Source organism: Penicillium solitum, assembly GCF_028829755.1.
Source record: "Penicillium solitum strain IBT 25940 chromosome Unknown utg000002l_segment0_segment0, whole genome shotgun sequence".
Classification (NCBI taxonomy): Eukaryota; Fungi; Ascomycota; class Eurotiomycetes; order Eurotiales; family Aspergillaceae; genus Penicillium; species Penicillium solitum.
In genome coordinates, this window is record NW_027072122.1 from 633,142 (window position 1) to 655,748 (window position 22,607).

The 22,607-nt window shown below is 50.8% G+C and overlaps 10 protein-coding genes across 10 annotated transcripts; 5 read left to right on the forward strand and 5 right to left on the reverse strand.

Annotated features, from left to right (window-relative positions):
- Window positions 1-421: 421 nt before the first annotated feature.
- Window positions 422-1,819, reverse strand: N7455_003866 (putative exopolyphosphatase; the record flags this gene model as incomplete). The annotated part of the gene is made up of 1 exon (XM_040959394.2): window positions 422-1,819. The coding sequence occupies one exon, from the start codon at window positions 1,817-1,819 to the stop codon at window positions 422-424; it is 1,398 nt and encodes a 465-aa protein (XP_040810123.1).
- Window positions 1,820-2,029: 210 nt separating this feature from the next.
- On the forward strand, window positions 2,030-3,214 carry N7455_003867 (1-aminocyclopropane-1-carboxylate deaminase/D-cysteine desulfhydrase; the record flags this gene model as incomplete). Its single annotated transcript, XM_040959432.1, has 1 exon — window positions 2,030-3,214. One exon carries the CDS (start codon window positions 2,030-2,032, stop codon window positions 3,212-3,214), a length of 1,185 nt encoding a protein of 394 aa, XP_040810099.1.
- Window positions 3,215-3,435: 221 nt separating this feature from the next.
- On the reverse strand, window positions 3,436-9,371 carry N7455_003868 (uncharacterized protein). The gene is made up of 6 exons (XM_040959420.2): window positions 8,644-9,371; window positions 8,514-8,562; window positions 7,565-8,431; window positions 7,415-7,506; window positions 4,698-7,363; window positions 3,436-4,648 (listed from the first exon to the last, which is right to left on the reverse strand). The coding sequence occupies exons 1-6, from the start codon at window positions 8,995-8,997 to the stop codon at window positions 3,532-3,534; spliced, it is 5,145 nt and encodes a 1,714-aa protein (XP_040810095.2). The 5' UTR covers window positions 8,998-9,371; the 3' UTR covers window positions 3,436-3,531.
- A 756-nt stretch (window positions 9,372-10,127) lies between these two features.
- On the forward strand, window positions 10,128-11,396 carry N7455_003869 (structure-specific endonuclease subunit SLX1; the record flags this gene model as incomplete). Its single annotated transcript, XM_040962107.2, has 2 exons — window positions 10,128-10,369; window positions 10,427-11,396. The coding sequence occupies 2 exons, from the start codon at window positions 10,128-10,130 to the stop codon at window positions 11,394-11,396; spliced, it is 1,212 nt and encodes a 403-aa protein (XP_040807469.2).
- Window positions 11,397-11,427: 31 nt separating this feature from the next.
- Window positions 11,428-12,161, reverse strand: N7455_003870 (bifunctional thymidylate/uridylate kinase; the record flags this gene model as incomplete). Its single annotated transcript, XM_040962102.2, has 2 exons — window positions 11,428-11,960; window positions 12,014-12,161. The coding sequence occupies 2 exons, from the start codon at window positions 12,159-12,161 to the stop codon at window positions 11,428-11,430; spliced, it is 681 nt and encodes a 226-aa protein (XP_040807450.2).
- A 201-nt stretch (window positions 12,162-12,362) lies between these two features.
- N7455_003871 (tRNA-ribosyltransferase family protein) lies at window positions 12,363-13,973 on the forward strand. The gene is made up of 3 exons (XM_040962099.2): window positions 12,363-12,598; window positions 12,672-13,674; window positions 13,729-13,973. Exons 1-3 carry the CDS (start codon window positions 12,373-12,375, stop codon window positions 13,901-13,903), a joined length of 1,404 nt encoding a protein of 467 aa, XP_040807470.1. The 5' UTR covers window positions 12,363-12,372; the 3' UTR covers window positions 13,904-13,973.
- A 243-nt stretch (window positions 13,974-14,216) lies between these two features.
- On the reverse strand, window positions 14,217-16,352 carry N7455_003872 (methylenetetrahydrofolate reductase (NAD(P)H) MET12; the record flags this gene model as incomplete). The annotated part of the gene is made up of 2 exons (XM_040962092.1): window positions 14,217-16,202; window positions 16,263-16,352. 2 exons carry the CDS (start codon window positions 16,350-16,352, stop codon window positions 14,217-14,219), a joined length of 2,076 nt encoding a protein of 691 aa, XP_040807465.1.
- Window positions 16,353-16,789: 437 nt separating this feature from the next.
- On the forward strand, window positions 16,790-17,422 carry N7455_003873 (uncharacterized protein; the record flags this gene model as incomplete). The annotated part of the gene is made up of 1 exon (XM_040962088.2): window positions 16,790-17,422. The coding sequence occupies one exon, from the start codon at window positions 16,790-16,792 to the stop codon at window positions 17,420-17,422; it is 633 nt and encodes a 210-aa protein (XP_040807464.2).
- Window positions 17,423-17,597: 175 nt separating this feature from the next.
- Window positions 17,598-18,351, reverse strand: N7455_003874 (uncharacterized protein; the record flags this gene model as incomplete). The annotated part of the gene is made up of 5 exons (XM_040962105.1): window positions 17,598-17,726; window positions 17,786-17,916; window positions 17,973-18,120; window positions 18,209-18,239; window positions 18,329-18,351. 5 exons carry the CDS (start codon window positions 18,349-18,351, stop codon window positions 17,598-17,600), a joined length of 462 nt encoding a protein of 153 aa, XP_040807461.1.
- A 1,091-nt stretch (window positions 18,352-19,442) lies between these two features.
- On the forward strand, window positions 19,443-22,350 carry N7455_003875 (glucan 1,3-alpha-glucosidase ROT2; the record flags this gene model as incomplete). The annotated part of the gene is made up of 2 exons (XM_040962095.2): window positions 19,443-19,491; window positions 19,553-22,350. 2 exons carry the CDS (start codon window positions 19,443-19,445, stop codon window positions 22,348-22,350), a joined length of 2,847 nt encoding a protein of 948 aa, XP_040807452.2.
- Window positions 22,351-22,607: the final 257 nt, after the last annotated feature.

Genomic DNA, 22,607 nt, shown 5'->3' on the forward strand with positions numbered 1-22,607 from the left:
TTTTTTTTTTTTTTCCTTTTACATATTATGGGCGTTTTAACTTGAAGCCTTCAGATACACCAATTCGGGAGGAGGTGGCTACGTGTCTTTTTTCTTATTTTGGTTTGTCTTATTGCGAGTTGCATATCCTTTTTTTGTCATATTGTCCTCCTGGCATACTAGCATTTGCATGAGTTAGCTTGGAGCATTGCATATACTGCGTTCTATTTGTTTGTGTTCTATTCCACATACCTGGATTTCAGTGTTAGAGAGTCTGTATGAATTAATAGGAGTTTGAGAAATTCAAGTGCACAAGAGTGACCATATAAAGAACCCAAAAGGCTTTGAGTAGCAGTCGAATAATATACAGTGAAGGGAATCGGCCAACAAGCGAAATAGCATCAGGTATATTTAATATCCAAGACACATGTATGAATTTCTTCTATAATTTAGCTACTGCTGCCCGGAACAACGGCGCAACCTGTTTCCTACTTCCAGCCGCATGGGTTTGCACCCATAGCCTCCTCCAGAGGGGTGATTCCTCATTCAATGAAGAAAGACAATCTCCTGTCAACTCAGGGATATCCTCCTCATCGAGCGGAGACCATTCTATGAGCCCAAGATGGTGAGAGGAATGCTCAGCAAATCTCTTGACACCCTTGTCAGCCGCTTCATTGTCACCCATCACGCTGACAAACAGCTCGCGACAAAACTTGTCGTTAGTGCCCGTAAACGCCGTCATAATAACCAACACATCCAAGTCTTTCGTAGTAGAAGCCGCGAACGAGTGCACGGCATCGATAAACTTCTCCGGACCACCCGCCTTCTGTACAATCCATCGCATGGGCTTGACGGCAGAGCAGAAGCCCATTTTCACGGTCTTCCCCGAGGACTGTGACGTCTCAGTCCAGTCTTTATAATCGCGGTCCAATATTTCGTCCATAGTAAGAAGATCGAGACTATTCTGCTTAGCATAAAGAATGCTCTTGTAGAACGCCTCCAAATCCCAATCGCCCTTTGCATCCACCGCAGCTTGTGTTTCCCCCTCGATTTGCGATTTCAGGAATTCAACAGCCATACGATCTACATCGGTCACTTTGCCTTCCGCAGTGAGGTTCGAGGTATCAATAAGCACCGCGGAAAGAGCAAGCTTCGCAACCTGCACCATCTCGGGGGTTGCGTCCCAGAGTTTCCGCTGTTGTAATTCTCGCGTGATGAGCGAGGCACATGATCCAGGTCCCGGCTGAATAATCATCGGCTGGCCTGTTGGTAATTCGTCAATGCTTGGCATGGAGTCCTCGTCAACGTGGTGGTCGATACATCCAACAGTCCGGAAGGAGACGCTCGGCAATCCGGTTAAGGATCCGGAGCCCTTATCGGTCGAGGGGAACGGGAATGCGTTCCAGTCTACCAGCGTTGCATCGGCGAGGGTCTGTTTCCACACATGCTTGTCTTCGAGAGATTGCGCAAAGTCCGCGACGGTCATAACATGCTCGCGTAGGAAATCCCCTGCAGATTGTAGGGTGTTCTCGAATTGCTCTTCACTCTTCAGAGCGGGGCAATTGGTTGATGACCATAGTGCAGCTGAAAATTCCGGTCTTAGTCGATACAACTCTGTCCCAGCGGGAAAATTGGGCAGGTTTAAGAGTGGGATATGTGGTCGTGGGCTTTTGATCGGAAGCCGGTTGTTCGCGCAGTAGGAGTAGATGATCGCCGAGACGATGGAGTCAAGATCGGCGGAGGGATTACCGATTACATAGATTGGAGGCTCAGACAGGCCGCCTGAGAGGAATCGGAGGTGTAATTGGCGGGCTTGTCGTAAAAACTGGAGGAGAGTCATGTTTGCTGAATGGATTTGATCACAGCCAAGAGCTCTAGTTATATGCTCTCGGGCCGACGTCATGCAATTTAGTCATGCAATTGCTGACACATCATAGATTAGTTAGTTAACTAGATTGGGTGCCTTGTATGCCTTAAAATGCGGCCAAACAGTATAAATGCGCCATCACGACATCCAAACTTGATCTCACCAAAAGTCATGCACAAAATAATGTCTCTTCCAATACAGATGCCAGAAACATTCGCTCAAATCCCCCGCTATAACATCCTATACTCCTATCCCTCTCCCATTCACCCCTTATCTTCAATTGCACCCCCAAGAGTCTCCCCGCATCGACCCCTCATCTCCATCTACGCCAAACGAGAAGACCACTCCTCCCCACTAGCCTGCGCAGGCAATAAATATCGCAAACTAGAATACATAGTCCCAGACATTCTATCTCAAACACCCCTCTACCACAGCCATGAAAACAACCCAACACCCCCAGGCCCGTTACAAGGCGCAGCAACAACCATCGTAACAGAGGGCGCAATCCAAAGCAACCACACTGTGCAAGTCGCTGCTCTCGCACGGAGACTTGGGCTAAAAGCCGTAATTCTTCTACACCGAGGCACAGGCGGTGGACTCGCAGCAGCCAGCGATAAGGAAGCCTTCCAACGCAGCGGAAACGTGCAAATAAATCACCTTCTCGGGGCGGAGGTTCGCGTCTGTGAAGAAGGCGATCCGCTAGCGGAGGACGCGACGCCTCTTCTTGATGAGTTGAAGGCGTCCGGACAAAATCCGTATTGGATTCCCGGTGGCGCGAGCTTGCATCCGCTTGGTGGACTAGGGTATGCACGCGCGGCGTTTGAGATTGCTGCACAGGAGGGGGAGATGGGGCTTGGGGGCTCGGGGAGATTTGATTACATCTTTGTTGCTTGTGGAAGTGGGAGTACGGTTGGTGGGTTGGTGGCTGGGTTTAAGCTGCTGGAGAAGTTGGATGTGTCAAATACGATTGGGGAGCGGAGGAAGATTGTTGGGATTCTGAATTCGCCGACTAAACCGCAGGCGTATCATGAAAAGCGGGTTCTTACTTTTGCGCGGAGGGCGGGTGAGTTGATTGGGCTTGATGGGGAGCGGGATATTGGGGTGGACGATGTGCGGCTTGATGATCGGTTTGTTGGGACTGCATACGGTGTGCTTGATGGCGAGAGTAAAGAGGCTCTTGAGACTATGGCGCGGACGGAGGGCATGGTGTTGGATCCGGTTTATACAGCGAAGGTTGCGAGAGGCATGATGCATTGGGTGAGCGAGGGAGAAGTCGCGGACTCTGCTAAACCCTTGGATCAGGTCAATGTATTGTTCATTCATACAGGCGGACAGGCTGCTCTAGGAGCTTATGCGGATGTCCAATAAAACAGATCAATGGGATGTTTATAGTTGGAGACACGAATAAGAATGGCTGAATTCAACTAGTATTACATGGCATCGGCAGCAGCAAAGAAAAGCAGTCATGACAGACATAGTCTTGTGGTATGGAAAAACAGAAAAGCGTGGAATCGCTAGAAAACACCCCCGGACTCGCCAGTCCATTCTCTTGTACACCCTTTTTTGAGAATTGATCCGAACAGAACGATAAAAGCATAGGAAAGGCGAGTAAACAAATACTGAAAAAGGTCAAGTTTTCAATAAAAACAAAACATTCATCTCGAGAAAAAAAAAACAAGACCCAGTCAAAGTTCCTCGTCTTCAAGGTCCCCATTAGTGCCGTCGAGTTTGGGCTCATCTTGCGGTTCGCCATGATCGCCATTTTGAACCGATTCATCTTGAACCGAGGCAGCACGACTACTGCCATTGCTGACCACGAGGGCCTCCAAGGCCTCATTGGCATGGGTATTCTCCATGGGCTGGTTATCAGCTTCAGGGTCAATCTCTTGGTTGGTCAGGTCTGCAAATACGTCATCCAGGTTCTGACGAGGGCTGCTGCTGGCGAACTGAGGATCATGACCGAAGCGTGGAGGGCTGAAAAGGGAGGTTTCCAGATCTGGCTGGGGAGGAGGAGAGCGCGGTAGGAATGAGGGGGACTGAGAAGCGGCAGCGTGGGGGAGGAAAGCTGAGGAGGAAGTAGGTGCAAAGGCGGGTGTGGAATCGCTCGCAGGCAAAGAATAGTTTGCAGAGAATGGATATGGCGCAGCGTTTGGCTCTGTCATCTGAGCCAATGTTGGACCTGTGCTAGGAGGTTGTCCACTACTAGAAGTCGGCGGTGCTGGTTGCATGGATGCAGGTTGACCAGGACCCGGCTGCGGTTGAGCATCAACGGATTTCCGCTTGGTTGCGCCAATGTGCTTGGGGCGTAGATGCTCCGGAAGATCTTCTGGACGATTCACCCCAAGCTGAGCCATGATTTTTTGTTGCTTCGTCGGTCGCGGCTTTCGTGTTGACAGAGATTGCTCTAAGATTGGAGGGGGTTCCGGTGCGACGGGCGCCCACTTGTGTATCTCCTGTCGGAAGAAATTCGTCTCAAAGGTAAGAAGAACCTCAGCGCCCTCAATCTTGCGGAGGTAGAATATCAAAGTAGGCACTTCCTCGGTTGTTGTGCAGGCAGCATTAGTGAAACCATGCAGGAAATCGCGGAAGGCTGTCGCTTGATTAATGATACTCTCAAGAACTTCTTCTTCCTCGGGCTGGAAAGGCAAAGTTGCGATTTCGGCGTGCCAATCTTGCAGATCCTCAAGCTTAGGACGAGCAGCATCGCGCGGAATCTTTTGACGCCAATCGCATATTGGGCAGGTATACTTGTCAAATTCCTTTACTTTACCCCGAGCAATCTTCAAACATTTGCCATGATACCTATATAGGTCAGTAAACTACACCAGAAGCCGAACGTTTGTTGACTTACCATTCGTGGCATACTTCACATTCAATCATCATTCCCGCTTCAGAGTGTCTGCAAATACAGAACACATCTCGCTTTCGTGACTTTGGGCCCCACATGTTGGTAGGATTGCCAGGATTCTCAAGTAAACCTTCAGGTGAATTGTCTCGAGACGAAGGCTCCACAGGCGGTCGGTAACTGTCCTCTAGGTCGAAACAGTACGAGTTCCGCTTTTCGACGTATTCCATATGGGATCTCAGAATATGAAGAGGAGCATTCGCCTTGCCAAATAGCTTTTTCCCTTTCCTCATCCAGTCCTCATGGCGCTTTTGTTCACGTTCCAAGTCGATCGCCCCGATGGGTCGACTAGTCAAATGCTCAAGAGATTCCATGAGGTCACGGATGTCCTTGTACTTGGGGCGATTCTTCATCTCCACATCCTTGCTCTTTTCATACAGAGTCTGGATCCGTTTCTGCGCCTCACGCTGCTTGGTCAATATAGCATCGACGGCCGCGAGAGTATCTGGTGAAACTGGAAAACGGGACGCCTGCGCAGAGAGAGCTTCTAATTGCTGATAGTGAACAGCTTCAACGGACATTAATTCCTTGGCCTTCATCTCCCACGCATCCCCATGACGAGCAAGCTCCTTGAAATGAACCAAGTGTTCATTGGTATCGGAAAGGCCGAGCTTCTCCGCACCAGCGACAAGTTCCCGGCAATCGGTAAGGGTCATGTACTGGTCCCGTTTGCGCACAGCTTGTTCGATCCATTTGATTTGGTGGGAGACTTGCTCTAGGTGCTCCAGTTCCGGGACTTCCACGTTGAAATTTTTGCCGCGTTCGATAAGTTCTTCAATCTCCTGGAGAGGGCGGGTGTGCGGATGCATGAGAGCGTTATTAATATCCTGTTGGAATTTCTCGATTTCGCGGGTTTTCTCTTCCAACGCCGCCATCTGTGGACAGTCGAACGAAAGTTTATCAGCCTCTGCCTGAAGGGCGTAGATATGTTCAATTCTGCGGACTTCGCGATCGCGATCGTCCAGCTGCGCTGCCTTGGTACTGGCTCTGCGCCAAGCCTTCTCGTTTTTTCTCCGGTTCTGCTGCTTCCGGGTAATGTAGTTGTTGGCTTCTTCAACCCATTTATCGCAACGCTGGACGAAGGCCGCAAGATCTTGAAGGCCTGGCAAGTGGTATGGGATTTTCTCACCTTCATTGAGCAAGTTATGAAGGGCCTTAAGCTGAGGCTTCGGTTCATCCTCCAGAGTCTTGTCGAGCTTTTCGGACCATGCTTCAGGGATTCTGGCCCGTTCTTGGACTTTCTGCACAAGGGCCTGCAATTCATCATCACTCATGCGATAACGGAGGGTGTGTCCTGAGCCGCACAACTTTTGAGCAAACGTTTCGCCACAGCAGTCATAGGTGTCAACGTGCGACAAACAGACAGTCTTGCCTGATTTGTGACAACGGAACTGAGTGAGGTAAGCGTAGGCCTTGCAATGTTGGCACTGGTAATCATCCTCGGGAAGGTCTTCATTCTCAACTACGAATTTCGGCTGTGCATCGTCTGTCATGGAGTCGGGACCAAATCCTGGGGTACGAGCAGACACTTCCTTTTGCCTGTATAGGAAAGCAGCCCGTTCACCCAGTTCTCGAGTGCATGTTCTTGCTAGTGCAGGCGCAAGCCACTTGGCAGTGGCAATAGAGGTATCACGTGCAGCAGCGGTAAGAAGCAATTCATCGTGGGAGAAACATGGGTGCCTGCGGAAGTTCTGAAGACGCTCAACACCTGCTGCGCCGTATGGCTCCCAGTCCGTAGGCGCGAAGTTGACTGCTTCGTTGAAATTAAAACCGTGGTTGAAGCCGGCATGATACGCTTGAGGGAAGGTGAGCACAAATTGACCAGCTCGCTGATCCACCGCGTAAACGTTGACGCCGGCCTTGCGAAGCTTGTCTGGTGGCATCAAGGTAACAAGCTGGAAAAGAAGATCGGGTTGGCCTTCGAAAAGTTCCGGAACTGCATCGCGCATGGCTGCCTCAAAGGCCTCTGCATCGGCGCCTGGAATTCCATACCAGGTCTTGGTAGCACCGAAATGTTGGTAATTTGCGGAATAAGCGTAGTGATCCTCATTATGCCAGCAGAAAGTGGAGAAACACATCCCCACATAGACCCAGGGAACCGTCATGCCAGAGATGTCGGACTTGATGTAACGGAAGAGCGAGTCTCCATAGAATGGAAGGACATTCAGGTTCCAAGGGTCTGACGAAAATGGATCAAGGGGATTCCGCTCGATAGTTGGGAATCCACTTCCATGCGTGGTCGAATGGATATCCGCGCCGTATTCGACTTCAACGGTCTCATGTAGATCAACGACAAGCTTCCAGAATTCGGCCTCCACGTCGTCCTCGGTTTCGCGTCGATGCGTGTTGAGAACCGGGTCGAAGGGCATTTTAGCAGCGAAGTACTTCTTCTTGAACTCGTTGGCCTTCTCTTGGAACTGTTTGAGTGAGTAAACACCGCCGTCTTCAAATCCGAATTCTCCTGTGCCGACCAAACACTTAGGGCAGTGCCAGTCGTGTTCCGATGGTGTGGTGGTGGAAGGATCGAGACACGCTTTGTGATACCCTAGTTCGCAACCGTCGCATACAAGAATAGACCCTTGGTCATCTGATTTGCCACAAGTCTCGCATTTCTGTTCACAAATCAGTATATCAATAGAACGCTGACACGAACCTCCGCCTACCTCTCCAGCTGGCTGGGAGCCATCCTTGCGCGATCTAACCGGCGCTGGGCGAAGAAGTGACATATGAGAACCCGCAATCGTTGGGAAGGAATCTGGAAAGGGCGTTAGACAAGGCTTGCTTCGAAATATTGAAAGAGTTACAAAGTGTACCTTTCTTCAGACGCTTGCTACGTCGACCACTTCCATCATCGTCATCGCCATTTTCGCACTGAGAACTGTCCTCACGGCTAATCGCACGCTTCAGAGATTCCTCATCTTGACTATTTATAGGCGTCGAGACGGAAGCATGCTCGGAAACGACCTTTGGCGTCGACGCGCCGTTCTCTCCCTCCCGCTTGATTGGTGGGCCGTTGTTCGCAGGGGTGTTGCTCCCGGGGGTGAAGGGGGAGTGATTGACAGCGGTAAAGCCACCGAGGCCGGAGTTAACAGGAGTAAAGCCTGCGGCCGCTGGGCGTGAAGGAGGAGGAGGAGTAGGTTCGACAGGGGGAGTTGGCTTCTCCGGGGACTTTTCCATTGGGGTATGTGCCATCGGAGTATGTGCCACTGGAGTATACGCCATTGGGGTATGTGAAGCGGCCATTCGAGGCAGGCTAGGAGTTTCGTCGCGGACTTTAGAAGGCGTTCCATTTTCATCAAACATGGGCTTGTGAGTCATGGGGGATTGTAGAGGCGAAGGTGTGTATGGACCACCATGCTCAAGCTCAAGCTGTTGTTGCACACCAGGCTTGGCTCGGGCCAGGTATTCCTCGTACGGCTGCAAGTAGCGCTGGTAGGAGTTCTTGAGCGAAGTGGACAAAGAAGACATTATCTTGCCGCTGTATCCAAGATCGCGACCAATTTCTGCCCATTTTTTCGTCTTGCACACGGATTCAAACCCTCCACGACTCTCTACTGCCTTTTTGAGTTTGTAGAGATCTAATGGTCGCTTGTCGACGCTGGGTAGCCGGCTGTAGTTAGTGCCATGTTGTTTGTGAAACATAGCGAGTCCATCGACGTAGTTCATGTTCGCGCGGTTTCCTATGTTTGAGTGAGGGTCAGAACCGCACTGCGGTGATCCTACAAGCTGGGACAGCCTGATGTGCTGAGTGTGAGCCCTTACCTCCTTCGACCGAATTGAGCTCTTGTCGACGGGTCTTAAAGTGAAATCGCTGTATCCATTGTCAGCATTGTCAGACGTGATCATGCGCGAAAAGCGATGGTGAATGCATAGGTGGAAGGAGGGATCCTACCTCTGTATCGATTGCGAAAGTCGGTTGCCAACCCTCTGGTGGAACTACTCGGCAAATTCCATACTTTCTCCCCTCCGGGGCGATCTTCTGAATGTAGGCCACCGGGTCTTTGAATTCCTCCTCCGTTGGACGGAAAGTCGGAGCTTCTGGGATACCATGAGGACGAATGCGCTTGGATGGTTCTCTGGGGTTGTTGGGTTGTCCACGTCGTTCCACGGTGGACAAGTCGAGAGGTGTGGACCTGCGAGCGCTCAGGGGGACGTTGTGGGAGTGCGACGGATGGGTGCTTGAGGACCGAGTCGGCTGGGCTGCCGCGGCCGTCGAGGTCGCCCCGGCAGAGGCCGGAGCTCCCATTGTTCGAAATAGGACAGACGACTAGGGAAGATGTTTGATTGAGCGCGTCTGTTTTGAGGGAATTCGATTAACAATGACTGTAATGCGGCAAAGGCAGGGTGTGATAATAGATATCAGGAAAGGCGGCTGCCGGCGTGCTGTCAATGTGACCGAAGGGTGAAGAATCGGTGACGAACCCAAGTATATGAGTGAATGGAGTGTAAGGAAAAATAAAAGAAAAGGTTGACTTGGGGCGAAAGGCGATAGAATCAAGAAAAGAGAGGCCCAAGTCGCAGAGAGGAAAGAAGGATAGATGGGATAGAAACCTTAAGAGTGGAGGAATGAGATTATGTGCAGTAAAGATCGACTGGGGTGGTACTCCAGAAGTACTGCCAGGTCCCTTTTGTGTGGTAAACCAGTAAGAAAGGAACCAATGAGTGACTATGGGGGAACCTTCAACCCAGCCGCGATGGTACCGATCAGTACGGTATACGAGTTACTGTAAGAATGAGCTAATCTGAGCTCAGGTACCGCTTAGGCCCTGAGTTTCACCTGAAAGTTTAGTAATTATACTGCAATGCTGCAAACGGGGGGAACATCATACGGTGTCCCTAAATGATTTTCTTGTCCACGGGTGTATTTGGGAGCCCAATATTACGAGACTGTATATCTGGTGGATATATAGTGTCTTGTGACACAACAAATTGATAAAGGATGAGCCTCGGATACTCTCTAGCGTGATATTACTTGCGTATAGACCTTGTTTCTATAATTTGTTATATTTCAATGGTCTAAATATGTATTTTATTATTGTTTTTGTCTTTCTGATATGTTCAAATGTATATTAGATGGGGTTTAACTTATTTATAGAGACTGTCGAGTAAAATTCTTTGCATATCCCTTAACTAAATATGTAGTAATTTCCATTAAATATCCAATAACATCCCTATGTTGTAGATTGCACTTCCATTCCCCCTTGAGAGGGTAAAAAAAATACACTATCATGTGATCCGGTGTATATCAAGGTACCGTTTAGGACCCGCCCGTATTCGATAGGCAGAGCTAATTTCAAGGACTTGACAAGCCTACAACGTTGAATTAAACGTCTCAATGTGAAAAAAAGCATATAAATCTTCTCCAAATCAAACATCATGGAGGAATCCGAAAATCCAAAACCAATCCCGGCTTATTATTGTTGTTATCTGCTCCGCTCGACCGTTCGACACGCCTCACTGTACATCGGCTCGACGCCAAACCCGATCAGACGACTCCCTCAGCACAACGGTGTCGCTAAAGGTGGGGCCAAACGAACCGCCAGAGATAAATTACGCCCCTGGGAAATGACCCTTGTCGTAGAGGGTTTCACGAGCAGAGTTGGCGCCTTGCAATTCGAGTAAGTCGCATGTGAATTGTTTATATACATCGCGTCTTAATTTCTCATTTCGCGTAGATGGGCTTGGCAACACCCGGAAAGGTCGCGGCACCTTGATTCCGAAGATGACTTAGACCCTAAGCCTCGAGCAAAGGCTAGTGCCAATGCCAATGGGAAGACGGGCAAGCCGAAACCGAAACCTAGAGCGCGGACTCGGAGATCCCTAATGGCGCATTTGGAGGATTTGCATTCCCTACTTCGCTCAACCTATTTCTCCTCTTGGCCATTACGAGTCCGCTTCTTTTGTGCCGATGTCTACCGTGTATGGCGGGCCTGGAATGACCGTGTGGATAGTCGGTTGCCGGACAACGTCAAAGTTATTATAGATGGAGACAACCTTCCAATGCCGCCAGATTCCAAGCAAGGCGACGAGCTCGCGCCCGTTGGAAGCATTAACAACCTATCAGTTGACTACACCAGGCTTGAAGATCATCTCGAAAAGTCAATGTTTATGTTGGAAGACCCGGATGATCTGCAGTGCACGGTCTGTAAAGAGTCGATCTCTCCGGACGAACAACAAATAGTGGTGTGTCCACATCCGAATTGCCGCGGCACGAGTCATTTATTATGTCTATCTACCACATTCCTTGACGCGACCAACAAACCAGACCTCCTGGTGCCCACCCAAGGGACCTGCCCATCGTGTGAAAACACCGTACAATGGGTGGCAATGATGCGTGAGCTAAGCTTCCGCAACAGAGCAGAGAAAGAAGCGCGCGCAATTCTCAGAAAGAAAGAGAAACGTGTTCGCAAAGAGTCTGCCGCCGTGGATGCATCTTCAGGAACTCGATCTTCATCTATTGGACCAAGGTCAATGCTAGAAGAACCGACCCAAGATGACCTAGGCCCAAATTGGTTCGAGGAAGTCGAGATAGAATCCGACTCTGATTTCGAGGGCCGACAGAAGCACCGCTCGACTCGACCTCCATCAAAGCTCGAAATCGTGATTGAAGACAGCGACTGGGATGATGCAGAACTCGTTGAATGAGACCCAAGTAGAACCAAGCCCAATCTTATTTCTAATTCGCTAAATTCGCAAGAGGCTCCAATTTCCTCAACGCGCCGGTCACGTCCAAACGCGCAATGCAACCAGCTACAGCGCCTTGTATCTCCTGTGACACCTCATCGATGGATTTACCCGCATCGATAATGGAAACATCCTGCTGCTTCTCGAAGATCGCTCGGAAGAGCTCCCGCACGCGGGTCTGCATTGCCTCATTTTCATATCGCTCGGCGCCGAACCCACCGCGCTTTGCTGCTTCTTCGGGTGAAATGCTAAGGAATAGGCAGATATCCGGGCGCGGTAGACCGATTTCTGGCTGCCAGGCCCACTCCAGTGATAGTGTGGGGTTCGCTTTCGCGGCAGAGTAGACAACGCCGGAATATGAGTATCGGTCTACAATGACTGTTGTTCCATTCGTGATATCTTCTTCGATGCCCTTTGCAATCTCCCACCGGTTCGCCGAGAAAAGGAGGTGAATGGAATGGTCATCTTGGTGCGATGTGCCGCGTAGATAGCTATCAATCAATTGCCCGATGGGTGTTGTTCTGTCTAGAGGATAATATTAGACCAATGGCACCCATAATGAATGCGTAACGAAGTACCTGGGAATCGAATGTATTTAACCACGTGCCCTTGCTGCGAGAGCGAATCCCGTAGCATCTCACATTGACTCGATTTGCCCGCGCGGTCGAGTCCTTCGACAACAATGAGAGCTCCGCGTCGCGTCGGCGGGGCTGATGTGCCTGTCATGATTGATTGGGGCGAAGGGCTGTGATTAGGTGTAAATGTTTGAAAATTGTAAATCAAGATCCTCAGTTCCTGCTGAATATATGCAAAATAGTCCAACGAAGTGTCCGAAGGATAGTGAGGGTGATGTTTATCGGGAAATCCAATTTCTCCTGGCCGATAAGAACAAGATCCAGGCCGCCCGCAACATGGTCTTTCAATAACCACGAACGCCATGGACCAAGCGACGTCCGCGTCCCCAGCGATGACCTTCAGTGTCCTGGCCTCCACTGCTCCAGTCCTTGCGCCACGAGTAGGCAAATTGGCCATTCCAGGCCGAAAGACCCTCGCGACACCGCACCATGTCCCGCTCACTTCGCGGGGCACAGTCCCACATGTTGCGCACGATGTGATGCGCGATCACACCGGGATCAACAGCTTGTATGCTGGATTGGAAGATTGTAAGCGGAATACTGCATTATGACTACCATCGGTTCTCATCTGGACATAGCTGACAGCGCATGCTATAATAAGTCATCGCCAAAAAGCAGGCCCCCGTTTACAAGACACCCGCCGCCGATCATGAGTCGCCATTGAAGAAATTCATTTGTGTGGCCGAGGATACGCCTTTGATCCTAGGTCCGCGGCGATTCCCTCCAATCTCATGCCCACCCGCGAATACAACGAGTTCCATTGCGCTGCTGACCTCAGTCGGATTCACTCAGTTATCTGCGCATGATTATGTGAAGGCAGTTCAAAAACTGAGACCGGATATTGCAATCGGGATGGTGGACCTGGCTAATAAACAGCCAGGATCCAAGAGGCGGGGGAAGATGGTTGACCGGACGCATGCCTGGACTCGAGATGCATTGGAGCAGCTCTATGGAGACGCTGTACCAGAGCAAGAGAAGTCAAAGAGCGCATATTTTGCACCTGTCTTGCCTCTTGATAATGCGCAGCAGTCCCTCTATTTGGATGATTTGGAGAGCGAGTTCCGTTGGGATATATCCGGCCTCGCGCTATATCAGTCTGCGTCATTGGGATTCGTCCCAGAATCGTTGGCGAACCTTCCTCGATTGCTCTTCAGTGAGCCCGAGACACCCCACACTATCCTGCGAGACGTATCGCTTGGAGCAGACCTTCTGACAACGCCTCTGCAGGGCGCAGCGTCAGATGGCGGCATCGCGATGGAATTCACCTTCCCCGCTCCTGCTGCCTTACAAGAGGGCAAGTCCGAACCTCGGCCTTTGGGAATAGATCTTTGGACCGGAGACCACACTACAGATACATCTCCGCTGGGCGAGGGTTGTGAATGCTACACTTGCAAGAATTACCATCGTGCTTATATTCACCATCTCCTACTTGCCAAGGAGATGACCGCTTGGGCGCTCCTTCAAGTCCACAATTTCCACGTGATGGATACATTCTTCGCAGGAGTGCGGGAGAGTATCCAACGTGGGTCTTTCGAGCAGGACATTGAGACCTTTGCTCGTGTTTATGCCTCTTCGATGCCGGAGAGTAGTGGAAAAGGTCCTAGGTATGTCAATTCCAAACGCGTTATTTTGGTTCAAATCGCTAACAACCATCCCAGATTACGTGGATATCAACTCCCGGCCAACGGCCCTGATCAACCCCGCCGCAAGCCCAAGGCATGGGGCCTACTTGACAATGCTAGACAAAAATACGCTGAGGCCCAGTCTGAAATTGCTACCCCGGACACCGACGCTAGCGGACTCGAGGAACACGGGTTTGCCGAGAAGTTGTGATCAAGCTCGCATCAGTGAGGATCGCCTCTGGCAAACGCTTGCATGAGAAACGATACGTATTTATAGAAGCATTTGCTTAGCAATTGGCGTATGAAACCTATCAATCGATTTAAGATATATATCAAAGAAGGACGTGCACGCATAATCGTAATATTCATCTCGATGAGATAGGGTCAAGACTAGTATACATAAATCCAGATTTTGTGGCATTCATAGTCCATATGTCCAGGCTTGCCCTCATTAAACCGTCAACCGTAAGAACCCTCATTGGCACAGGGTATATCTTTATTCCGATTTGTAGAAAGACGCATTCTTAAGCCTCCTCGCCCGCCAAGACCCGCCACATCCACTTAACCTCGTCTTCCTCCTCCTTGGAGCCCCGCTTAGTACCGGCACCGAACTGCTGTCCGACAACACACACAAGCCAAGAGTCGTTCTTGGTTGTGTCTAGGTAGGTTTCGCTGGGCGATCCGCGGGGGTAGATACGACGCCATTCGTCCCAGATTCGGAAAGCCTCCTCACCCCACGCACGGAAACTCACTTCCTCGATGATGGTCGGGGTGACGATCTCCTTGCCGCGGAATACACCCCAGGTGACAGCGTTGACACTCTCGGGGTTGGAGCCAAGATCATCGAGCTCTACATCGGCAGGCTGGGTTGGGAGCGATGACTCGAAATCGCCCTTGATGTTTGTCGCGAACCAGGTGAGCTTGTCGTGGCCGTGCTTGGCAAACATTGGCTTCAGGATGTTGGTGTAGTCGTTGCTCGAGCAGAAGAACTCCACAAATGGCTTTTGGAAGACGAATCCTTCTCTTTGGGGACCCCAGCCGAAGATGGGGTGGTCATTGTGTACACCGTTCACTGCGGGCTGTGACGCCAGTGTCCACCAGCCGCGGCCATCAATGAGCTTCAACAACTCCGGTCGAATAAGCTCAGTCTCTGCGTTCAAACCGTCACCATCTTCTTCGGCACCACCCTCAGACCACGGAACCATGTGCAGATCTCCCGAGACATGGCGGCGGAAAAGTGTGCTCATGTCCTTGGAGTCCACGGGGTTGCCCCATAGCCTACGTGCGGAGTTGGCAGTGACATGGAGCGAGGGACCATAGCCGTCAATCTCACCGAAGGCAGGCGAGCGAGCATCACCCCATCGTCCGTTGGGGAAGTCATCCCATGTTGCTTCTCTACCAAGGGCACCAAGACCCTCGGAGATGAGAAGAGTAGTGCTGCGGTTTGGCGGAGGCGCGGGAACGCCTGCGCTGTCTGCGAGGGCCTCATGGACGGAGTCCTGCGATGACTCGTGGACTGACAGCTTGTCCACAATGACGCGGTTGTGAGGTTGCGAGTTGATAGAGGAAGCACGGCGTCTTCGCAGCGCACGTCCAGGGAAATCGAGTGGAATCGATGCGGGATCATCCTCGATAGCAAGCTCTCCAGCATCCGAGTACGACGGAATCAAGTCGCATTGTTCCAGAATGAATGATACTGTCTTTTCCAAGTTCAACGTGTAGAAATGGAATCCTCGCGGGCCCGGGGAGGGAATGTCCCTTATACCACCCACAATCTCGCTAACAATATCCACACCCGCGCGCTTGACAGCATCGTCGTCGTGCTTCAATTCTTCCATGCGTCTGGCAATGGGAGGTGGGATCGTGACATGGCTGAGCTTAGTCACCCGAGTCAGAATCTTATAGCTGTGGATGGGCATCAAGCCCGGAATGATGGGGATGGTCTTGAAAGCACCAGACTCATGGTTGCGAAGCGCATGCTCGAACTTCTGGTAAGCTTCGATGTCGTAGGTGAGTTGGGTCATGATGAAATCTGCTCCAGCCAGTGTCTTCTCGACCAGGTAAGGAATATCTCTGATGGGATCCTGGACGTCTTGGAAGGTGTCGGCAGGGTGACCCTCGGGGTATGCGGCAACACCGACACAGAAGTAGTCGCCGTGTGTCTGGCGAATATATCGTACCAGATCAACGGCGAAAGTGAAATCCTTGTTGCTATCATCCTCTCCATGCATGTTGTATTCCTCACTGCGGGGCGGATCTCCTCGTAGGGCAAGAATGTTGCGAATTCCGAGAGCCTTGGCCTCATCTAGAGCCATATCCACGAGCTTGCGGCTCATGTTCGTGCATGTCAGATGCAGGACGGTCGTCAACTGCAGTTGGCGCTGGCATACTTCCGCCAGCTCGAGCGATCGTGCCGCAGTGCTACCGCCGGCACCCCAAGTAACCGTAACAAAGAGAGGACGGAGTGCTTGTGCCATACGCTCCAGACGCGCGGACAGGTTGGCGAAACCCTGTAGTAGACCATATTAGCAAATGTTCACGATGCGTTCAGCACGCGGGGTAACCCCCACCATCCGGGTCTTTGGAGGGAAGAACTCCAAGGAAAAGTAGTTAGCATCTGGCGGCAGAGCCGCGATCTTCTCAGTGATCTTCTTCTCCATTGCGTCCTTTGAGTGTATGGGTCGGCAATGGGAGGGGTTGGATGAAGAAGAGAGGATTCGGGCAAAAGTGGACCATGTCACCATATGCGCCAGTCGTATCGGGAACGATGATGTCTACAGCTGCCGATCTTAGTGGCCATCGCGCATTAAAGGTCTACTGCAAATATTCTATGTGGATCTAAAGTCTTAAATACTGTTTCTATGCAAGGAGTGACACTCTATCTTGACCCGAAGAGCTAGAGCAAAAAAAAAAATGGCAGCGCTTGAGATGACTCAGCGAGATAATCGTCATTTCTCAGATCGGGATCGACGAGCTTAACGCGAGCACCTAACTGTTTCGCATTCCTGTATATTGGCCGCCAGAGAACGATTCTCTTTTGAACATATATAACCTCTCTTTGCGAACCCTTCAAGTTAGCCAATCCTTCCACAATAACATGGCTTCCCGACCACCCAACTTTCTCCGCTACCTCCGTCTGCAAACAGCTCGAAATACTAGATCGCATGCGTCGCGACGAACTATTTCCACTCCCTCTCCCCCACAGCCACCGAAAGCGTCACAGCCTATCCCTAATGACTCTCGCTCTCGCCTGCGCCGGTTCAATGACCGGCTCCCTCGCTTTCTCCGCACATATACTACACCGTTATTTGGTGCGCCGGTCACCCACATCACATCATTCCTAATACTTCACGAAATGACCGCTATTCTTCCGCTATTTGGGTTGGTTGGCGCATTTCACTATGGTGCCTGGATGCCGGACCTTGCATCGCAGACAAGCGAGACCAATGCCTTCGACGAGGGAGCTGCGCGTTTCGGCCGCTGGCTGAAAAAGAAAGGTTGGGTGGATGAGTCCGACGTGAATACTGTTGCGGAGCATGAAACCACCGCAGAGAAGCCGGTGGATCGCGCAGGGGTTCGATTAGTGCTGGAATTTGCTACGGCCTATGCAATCACGAAAGCTTTGTTGCCAGTCCGGCTGGCAGCGAGTGTTTGGGCGACACCGTGGTTTGCAAGGTCGGTCTTTACACCGACAGCAAACCTAACCAGGAGGCTCTTCCGCAGAGGATGAGCTAGTCGAGCATTACTGTGATACCAGAGAGAACTATATTCATAAATAATATGAATTTGTATATTGTGTATTTTCCAAAGCCACTGGGCTTCTTCCTCAGAACCGCTGCTTTATTCTATGCTAGAAGTATCCGAAAAAGAAATCCATCCGACCAGTCTAGTTAAAGACGAGGAATTTACTCGTAAACCCAAGCGGACTGGGCGGAGGTGTACTTGAGGACCTCGGAGGCACCGAACCAGAGAGCAATCTCCTTCTTGGCGTTCTCGACGGAGTCGGAACCGTGGCAGACGTTGCGGCCGACATCCTAGTGTTGTCAGCATGGGGGGAAAAAAGCGATATCAGAGAGCATCAGGGGTCTCTTACGATGGCGAAGTCACCACGGATGGTACCGGGGGCGGAAGCCAAGGGGTTGGTGGCACCGAGGAGGACACGGCCGGTCTTGACGGCGTCCTTACCCTCCCAGACCATAGCGCAGATGGGGCCGCTCAGCATGTCTAGAGCTGTGTTAATGTATTGTGATTTGCGGAACGATTCGGGAGAGGCAACTAACAGGCGACGAGACCCTTGAAGAAGGGCTTGGTGGCGAGATCAGCGTAGTGCTTCTCGAGGTGGTCCTGGCTAGGGGAGGTGAGCTTCATGGCAACGAGCTTGAAGCCACGGTTCTCGAAGCGAGAGATGATGGGGCCAATGAGTCCACGCTGGTTGACATTGTCAGTAAATGTTGTTCAATTGCGAAACTCTTCCGGGTCCGTGATGGATTCGGATCGAATGGTGCTGTGTCCGTACCTGGACACCATCGGGCTTGATGGCAATGAAACTAGAGCATTTGGTTAGCTTGACCGGCATTGAGGGGTAATGAAAATCGAAAGGTAAAGGGGATTGGGACAAAGATTGATTGTGACATACGTCTGTTCCTCGTTGGCGGACATTTTGAATGTATGAGAATAATAATTCAGGTATGAAGTAGGAAAAGAGAGCAGGAAGAGGGGAGGATTAAATAGAGGCCTTTTAAAAAATTCGGGCCTTCCCACTTGGGCCGATGATTGGTGGCCACAAGGAGGGGTGTTGATGCCAGAATGCTAAGGCCAAAAATGGTGGGACCTTGCCGTTGAAAAGTTGTATACAACTCTTTTGCTTCACTCTTTTACTTTTCAATTACAAAGATAGAAATATCTAACACGTTAAAACTAACAGCTCAATAAAAATAAGATCACCCATCTTCATACCATGGTCTCTAACACGTGGGATAACAACTCACATCTAGCCCGGTCCCTTGTCGTTGCCCCTGAAGTTCAGCTGCAGCACCATGTGCACTCTAATCTCTCATACTGGCTCCTGAATTCTATTTTTGGGTACTCGATTTTCCGCTGCAGTTTGGAGAATGAGGCTGTACCCACTATACTACTATCCTGTACACATAAATAGATAGGGAGCTGAAGTTTAATAACAAATCTTGGAGTACTGTACTTCTGTCGGTTTTTACGGGAGACACTGAATTGCGGCCCCGAAGGTCAACCAGCCTCTTGCAAGCTTTTGAATGCCCTGTGGCTGCTAGAAGGGATGGCTATTTGCGAGATTTAGCACTGTGCAAACAGCGGGTTGTCAGGGCAGAGGCTGGGGGGGAGCTATAGACTGCGACCAAGACTTAGTTACCATTATAAATAAATATCCTTAATCCGTGGCGTGTTAAAATATGTATAGAAGTAGTATCTGTAGAAGCAGTATCTGTACGGAGTACATCTGTACTCCGTACATCAGTAAGGGTTTCCTGTCGTGGACACGGATTGGCTCAAAGGCAAAACAAGTTGATTGGCTGTTCAGGAGCTAATGTGATGCCTTGTTGCCTTAGGTGTCTTACCCCAGCTCAGGCCAGCTTGTAGCTTCTGTTGATGGCATCTCCACCTCTAAATGCAGGTCACTTCGTGATAACCTACGCCATTCTGTCGGAGATTGAGGGTCTCTGATTGATCATATTATTTATTTCACCATGGCCAGGAGTCTACCTGCGCCCCGTTGGGCAATGTTGCTCTCCTTGGTTATCCTCCTTGGATGCATTGTCGTCCCCGGTTGTAAGGCTGCTTTTTGCCAAAACGCAAGATTGCAAAAGGCTAACACTCATGGTACGAACAGTGGCGGTGAAACACAAGGATTTCAAAACTTGCGATCAGTCCGGATTCTGCAAACGAAACCGTGCCTACGCCGATAACGCCTCCTCCCAAGGCACTTCATGGAGCTCACCCTACGAACTCGACCCCGCCACCATACATTTCAAAGATGGCATCCTTACTGGAGTCATTTCCAAAACAACAAGTGCCAATGAGAAGGTCCGGCTACCTCTCACAGTGTCTTTCTTGGAATCGGGAGCCGCCCGCATTGTGGTGGATGAAGAGAAGCGGATGAAGGGCGACATTGAAATGCGACATGGCAGCCAAGCGAACAAGAAGCGATATGATGAAACTGAGAAATGGGCTATCGTGGGTGGTTTGGAAGTCAGCAAGTTGGCCACGTTGAACGCTCAGACTGAAACTGGATTCACCAACATTTTATACGGCCCAGGCGACAAATTCCAGGCAATTGTTCGCCACGCGCCATTCGGAGTTGAATTTCAGCGAGACGGAGAGACCCATGTTCAATTGAACCACCAAGGTTTCTTGAACTTGGAGCACTGGCGACCGAAGGTAGACGGCAAAGACGGCGAATCCGGCGAGGACGAGGGCACCTGGTGGGAGGAGACGTTTGGGGGAAATACCGACTCAAAGCCGCGTGGTCCCGAGAGCGTTGCTCTTGATATCACCTTCCCCGGTTATAATCACGTATTTGGTATCCCGGAGCACGCAGATTCGCTCTCGCTCAAAGAGACCAGAGGTGGGTCTGGCAACCATGAGAACCCTTACCGTCTGTACAACTCGGATGTCTTCGAGTATGAACTCGAAAGCCCGATGACCTTGTACGGAGCTATTCCGCTGATGCAAGCCCACCGCAAGAACTCCACTGTCGGGGTCTTCTGGCTTAATGCAGCGGAAACGTGGATCGATATTGTCAAGTCCACTGCCTCCTCCAACCCCCTTGCCTTGGGCGCCCGCTCAAAAACAGATACACACACTCATTGGATCTCCGAATCGGGTCAGATTGACCTGTTCGTCTTCCTCGGCCCCTCACCGAATGATATCAGTAAGACATATGGTGAACTCACGGGATATACACAACTGCCCCAACAGTTTGCCATTGGATATCATCAATGCCGTTGGAACTATGTTACGGACGAGGATGTCAAGGAAGTCAACGCCAAGTTCGACAAGTACCAGATTCCATACGATGTCATTTGGCTTGATCTTGAATATACCGATGACCGGAAATACTTCACCTGGGACTCCCTCACCTTCCCCGATCCCAAGGGTATGCAGCAAAAGCTCGATGAAACCGAGCGAAAGCTCGTGGTCTTGATTGATCCGCACATTAAGAATGCGGACAAGTACTTTGTTTCCGAGGAGCTTAGAAGCAAGAAACTTGCTGTACTGAATAAGGATGGCGAGATTTACGATGGATGGTGCTGGCCAGGTTCCTCAAACTGGGTCGACTGCTTCAACCCCGCTGCACAGGCCTGGTGGGCGACCCTGCACAAGTTCGACAAATTCAAGGGATCGCTTCAGAATCTTTTCATCTGGAATGATATGAATGAACCCTCCGTTTTCAACGGACCTGACATGACCATGCCTAAGGACAACTTGCACTATGGAAACTGGGAACATCGCGATATTCACAACCTTAATGGTCTGACCCTTTTGGATGCCACCTACAAAGCAATGCTGGAGCGCAAGAAGGGCGAGGTGCGCCGGCCATTTATCTTGACGCGCTCGTACTACTCTGGGGCCCAGCGTGTGTCTGCTATGTGGACTGGAGACAACCAGGCCACCTGGGAGCACCTCGGGGCTTCTCTCCCCATGGTTCTGACAAACGGTATCGCTGGCTTCCCCTTTGCCGGCGCAGATGTCGGAGGATTCTTCCACAACCCCGATAAGGACCTTTTGACCCGGTGGTACCAGACAGGTATCTGGTATCCCTTCTTCCGCGCACATGCTCACATCGATACTCGCCGCCGTGAGCCGTACCTGATCAGCGAACCGCAACGGTCCTACATCGCTCAGGCAATCCGCCTCAGGTACCAACTTATGCCTGCTTGGTACACTGCCTTCCATGAAGCTTCAGTTAATGGTACGCCCATTGTGCGGCCTCAGTACTACATGTTCCCAGAGGACGAACAAGGCTTTGCCATCGATGATCAGCTGTACCTTGGTTCCACAGGTCTTCTCGTGAAGCCTGTTGTGCAGGAGAACACTTATACCGCGGATGTGTATATCTCCGACGACGAGAAGTACTATGACTACTTCGATTTCACCGTCTACCAGGGCGCGGGCAAGAAACACACCGTCCCTGCCCCGGAGGAGAAGGTTCCTGTGCTGATTCAGGGTGGTCACATCATCCCCCGCAAGGACCGTCCTCGTCGCAGCACCGGTCTTATGCGATGGGATCCGTATACACTGGTCATTACCCTAGACAAGAACAGTGGAGCCCAAGGCACTCTATACGTGGATGACGGCGAGACATTCGACTACGAGCGTGGCGCCTACATTCACCGCCGCTTCAACTACCGCGAGTCGGTGTTGTCGTCGGAGGACATTGGAACCAAGGGACCCAAGACTGCTGAGTACCTCAAGACCATGGCTGGCGTGACAGTCGAGCGAGTGGTGGTTGTTGACCCTCCTGCCGAATGGAAGAGTAAGAACACTGTGACTGTCATTGAAGATGGAGCCAAGTCGGCCTCTACTACCTCGTTGGAGTTCTACGAGCAGGAGGGCAGCAAGGCATCATATGCTGTTGTGAAGAACCCGAATGTTGGCATTGGAAAGGCATGGCGGATCGAGTTCTAAGAGCGATATGTTTCATTTCTCGCACAATACATGTATGCAATATTCACATTATTAGAAGTTGATAGGCCTGCATTTCATGAAAACCTCTTTTGGTTCGTATAAAATTGTTTTCCAGGGGAAGGAAACAGCCCCTTCACAAAATTTAACGTTATCGTATTGGTGATTACCTTTTAATCTCCTAGTAATATATTGACAAGTCCATCCCCGCGGTCTAAGTCCCAAGGAGAACGAGGAATGAAGCATTCAGTCATCAATAA

Bases quoted from the DNA above. Each gene is read 5' to 3' on its own strand.
- N7455_003868 (XM_040959420.2), bottom strand. From the start codon at position 8,997: ATGGGAGCTCCGGCCTCTGCCGGGGCGACCTCGACGGCCGCGGCAGCC. The intron at 8,563-8,643 runs GTAGGATCCCTC...CAATGGATACAG, and splicing joins CTTTCGCAATCGATACAGAG to CGATTTCACTTTAAGACCCG. The intron at 8,432-8,513 runs GTAAGGGCTCAC...ACTCAAACATAG, and splicing joins GCTCAATTCGGTCGAAGGAG to GAAACCGCGCGAACATGAAC.
- N7455_003871 (XM_040962099.2), top strand. From the start codon at position 12,373: ATGGACCAAGCGACGTCCGCGTCCCCAGCGATGACCTTCAGTGTCCTG. The intron at 12,599-12,671 runs GTAAGCGGAATA...TGCTATAATAAG, and splicing joins GTATGCTGGATTGGAAGATT to TCATCGCCAAAAAGCAGGCC. The intron at 13,675-13,728 runs GTATGTCAATTC...CAACCATCCCAG, and splicing joins AGTAGTGGAAAAGGTCCTAG to ATTACGTGGATATCAACTCC.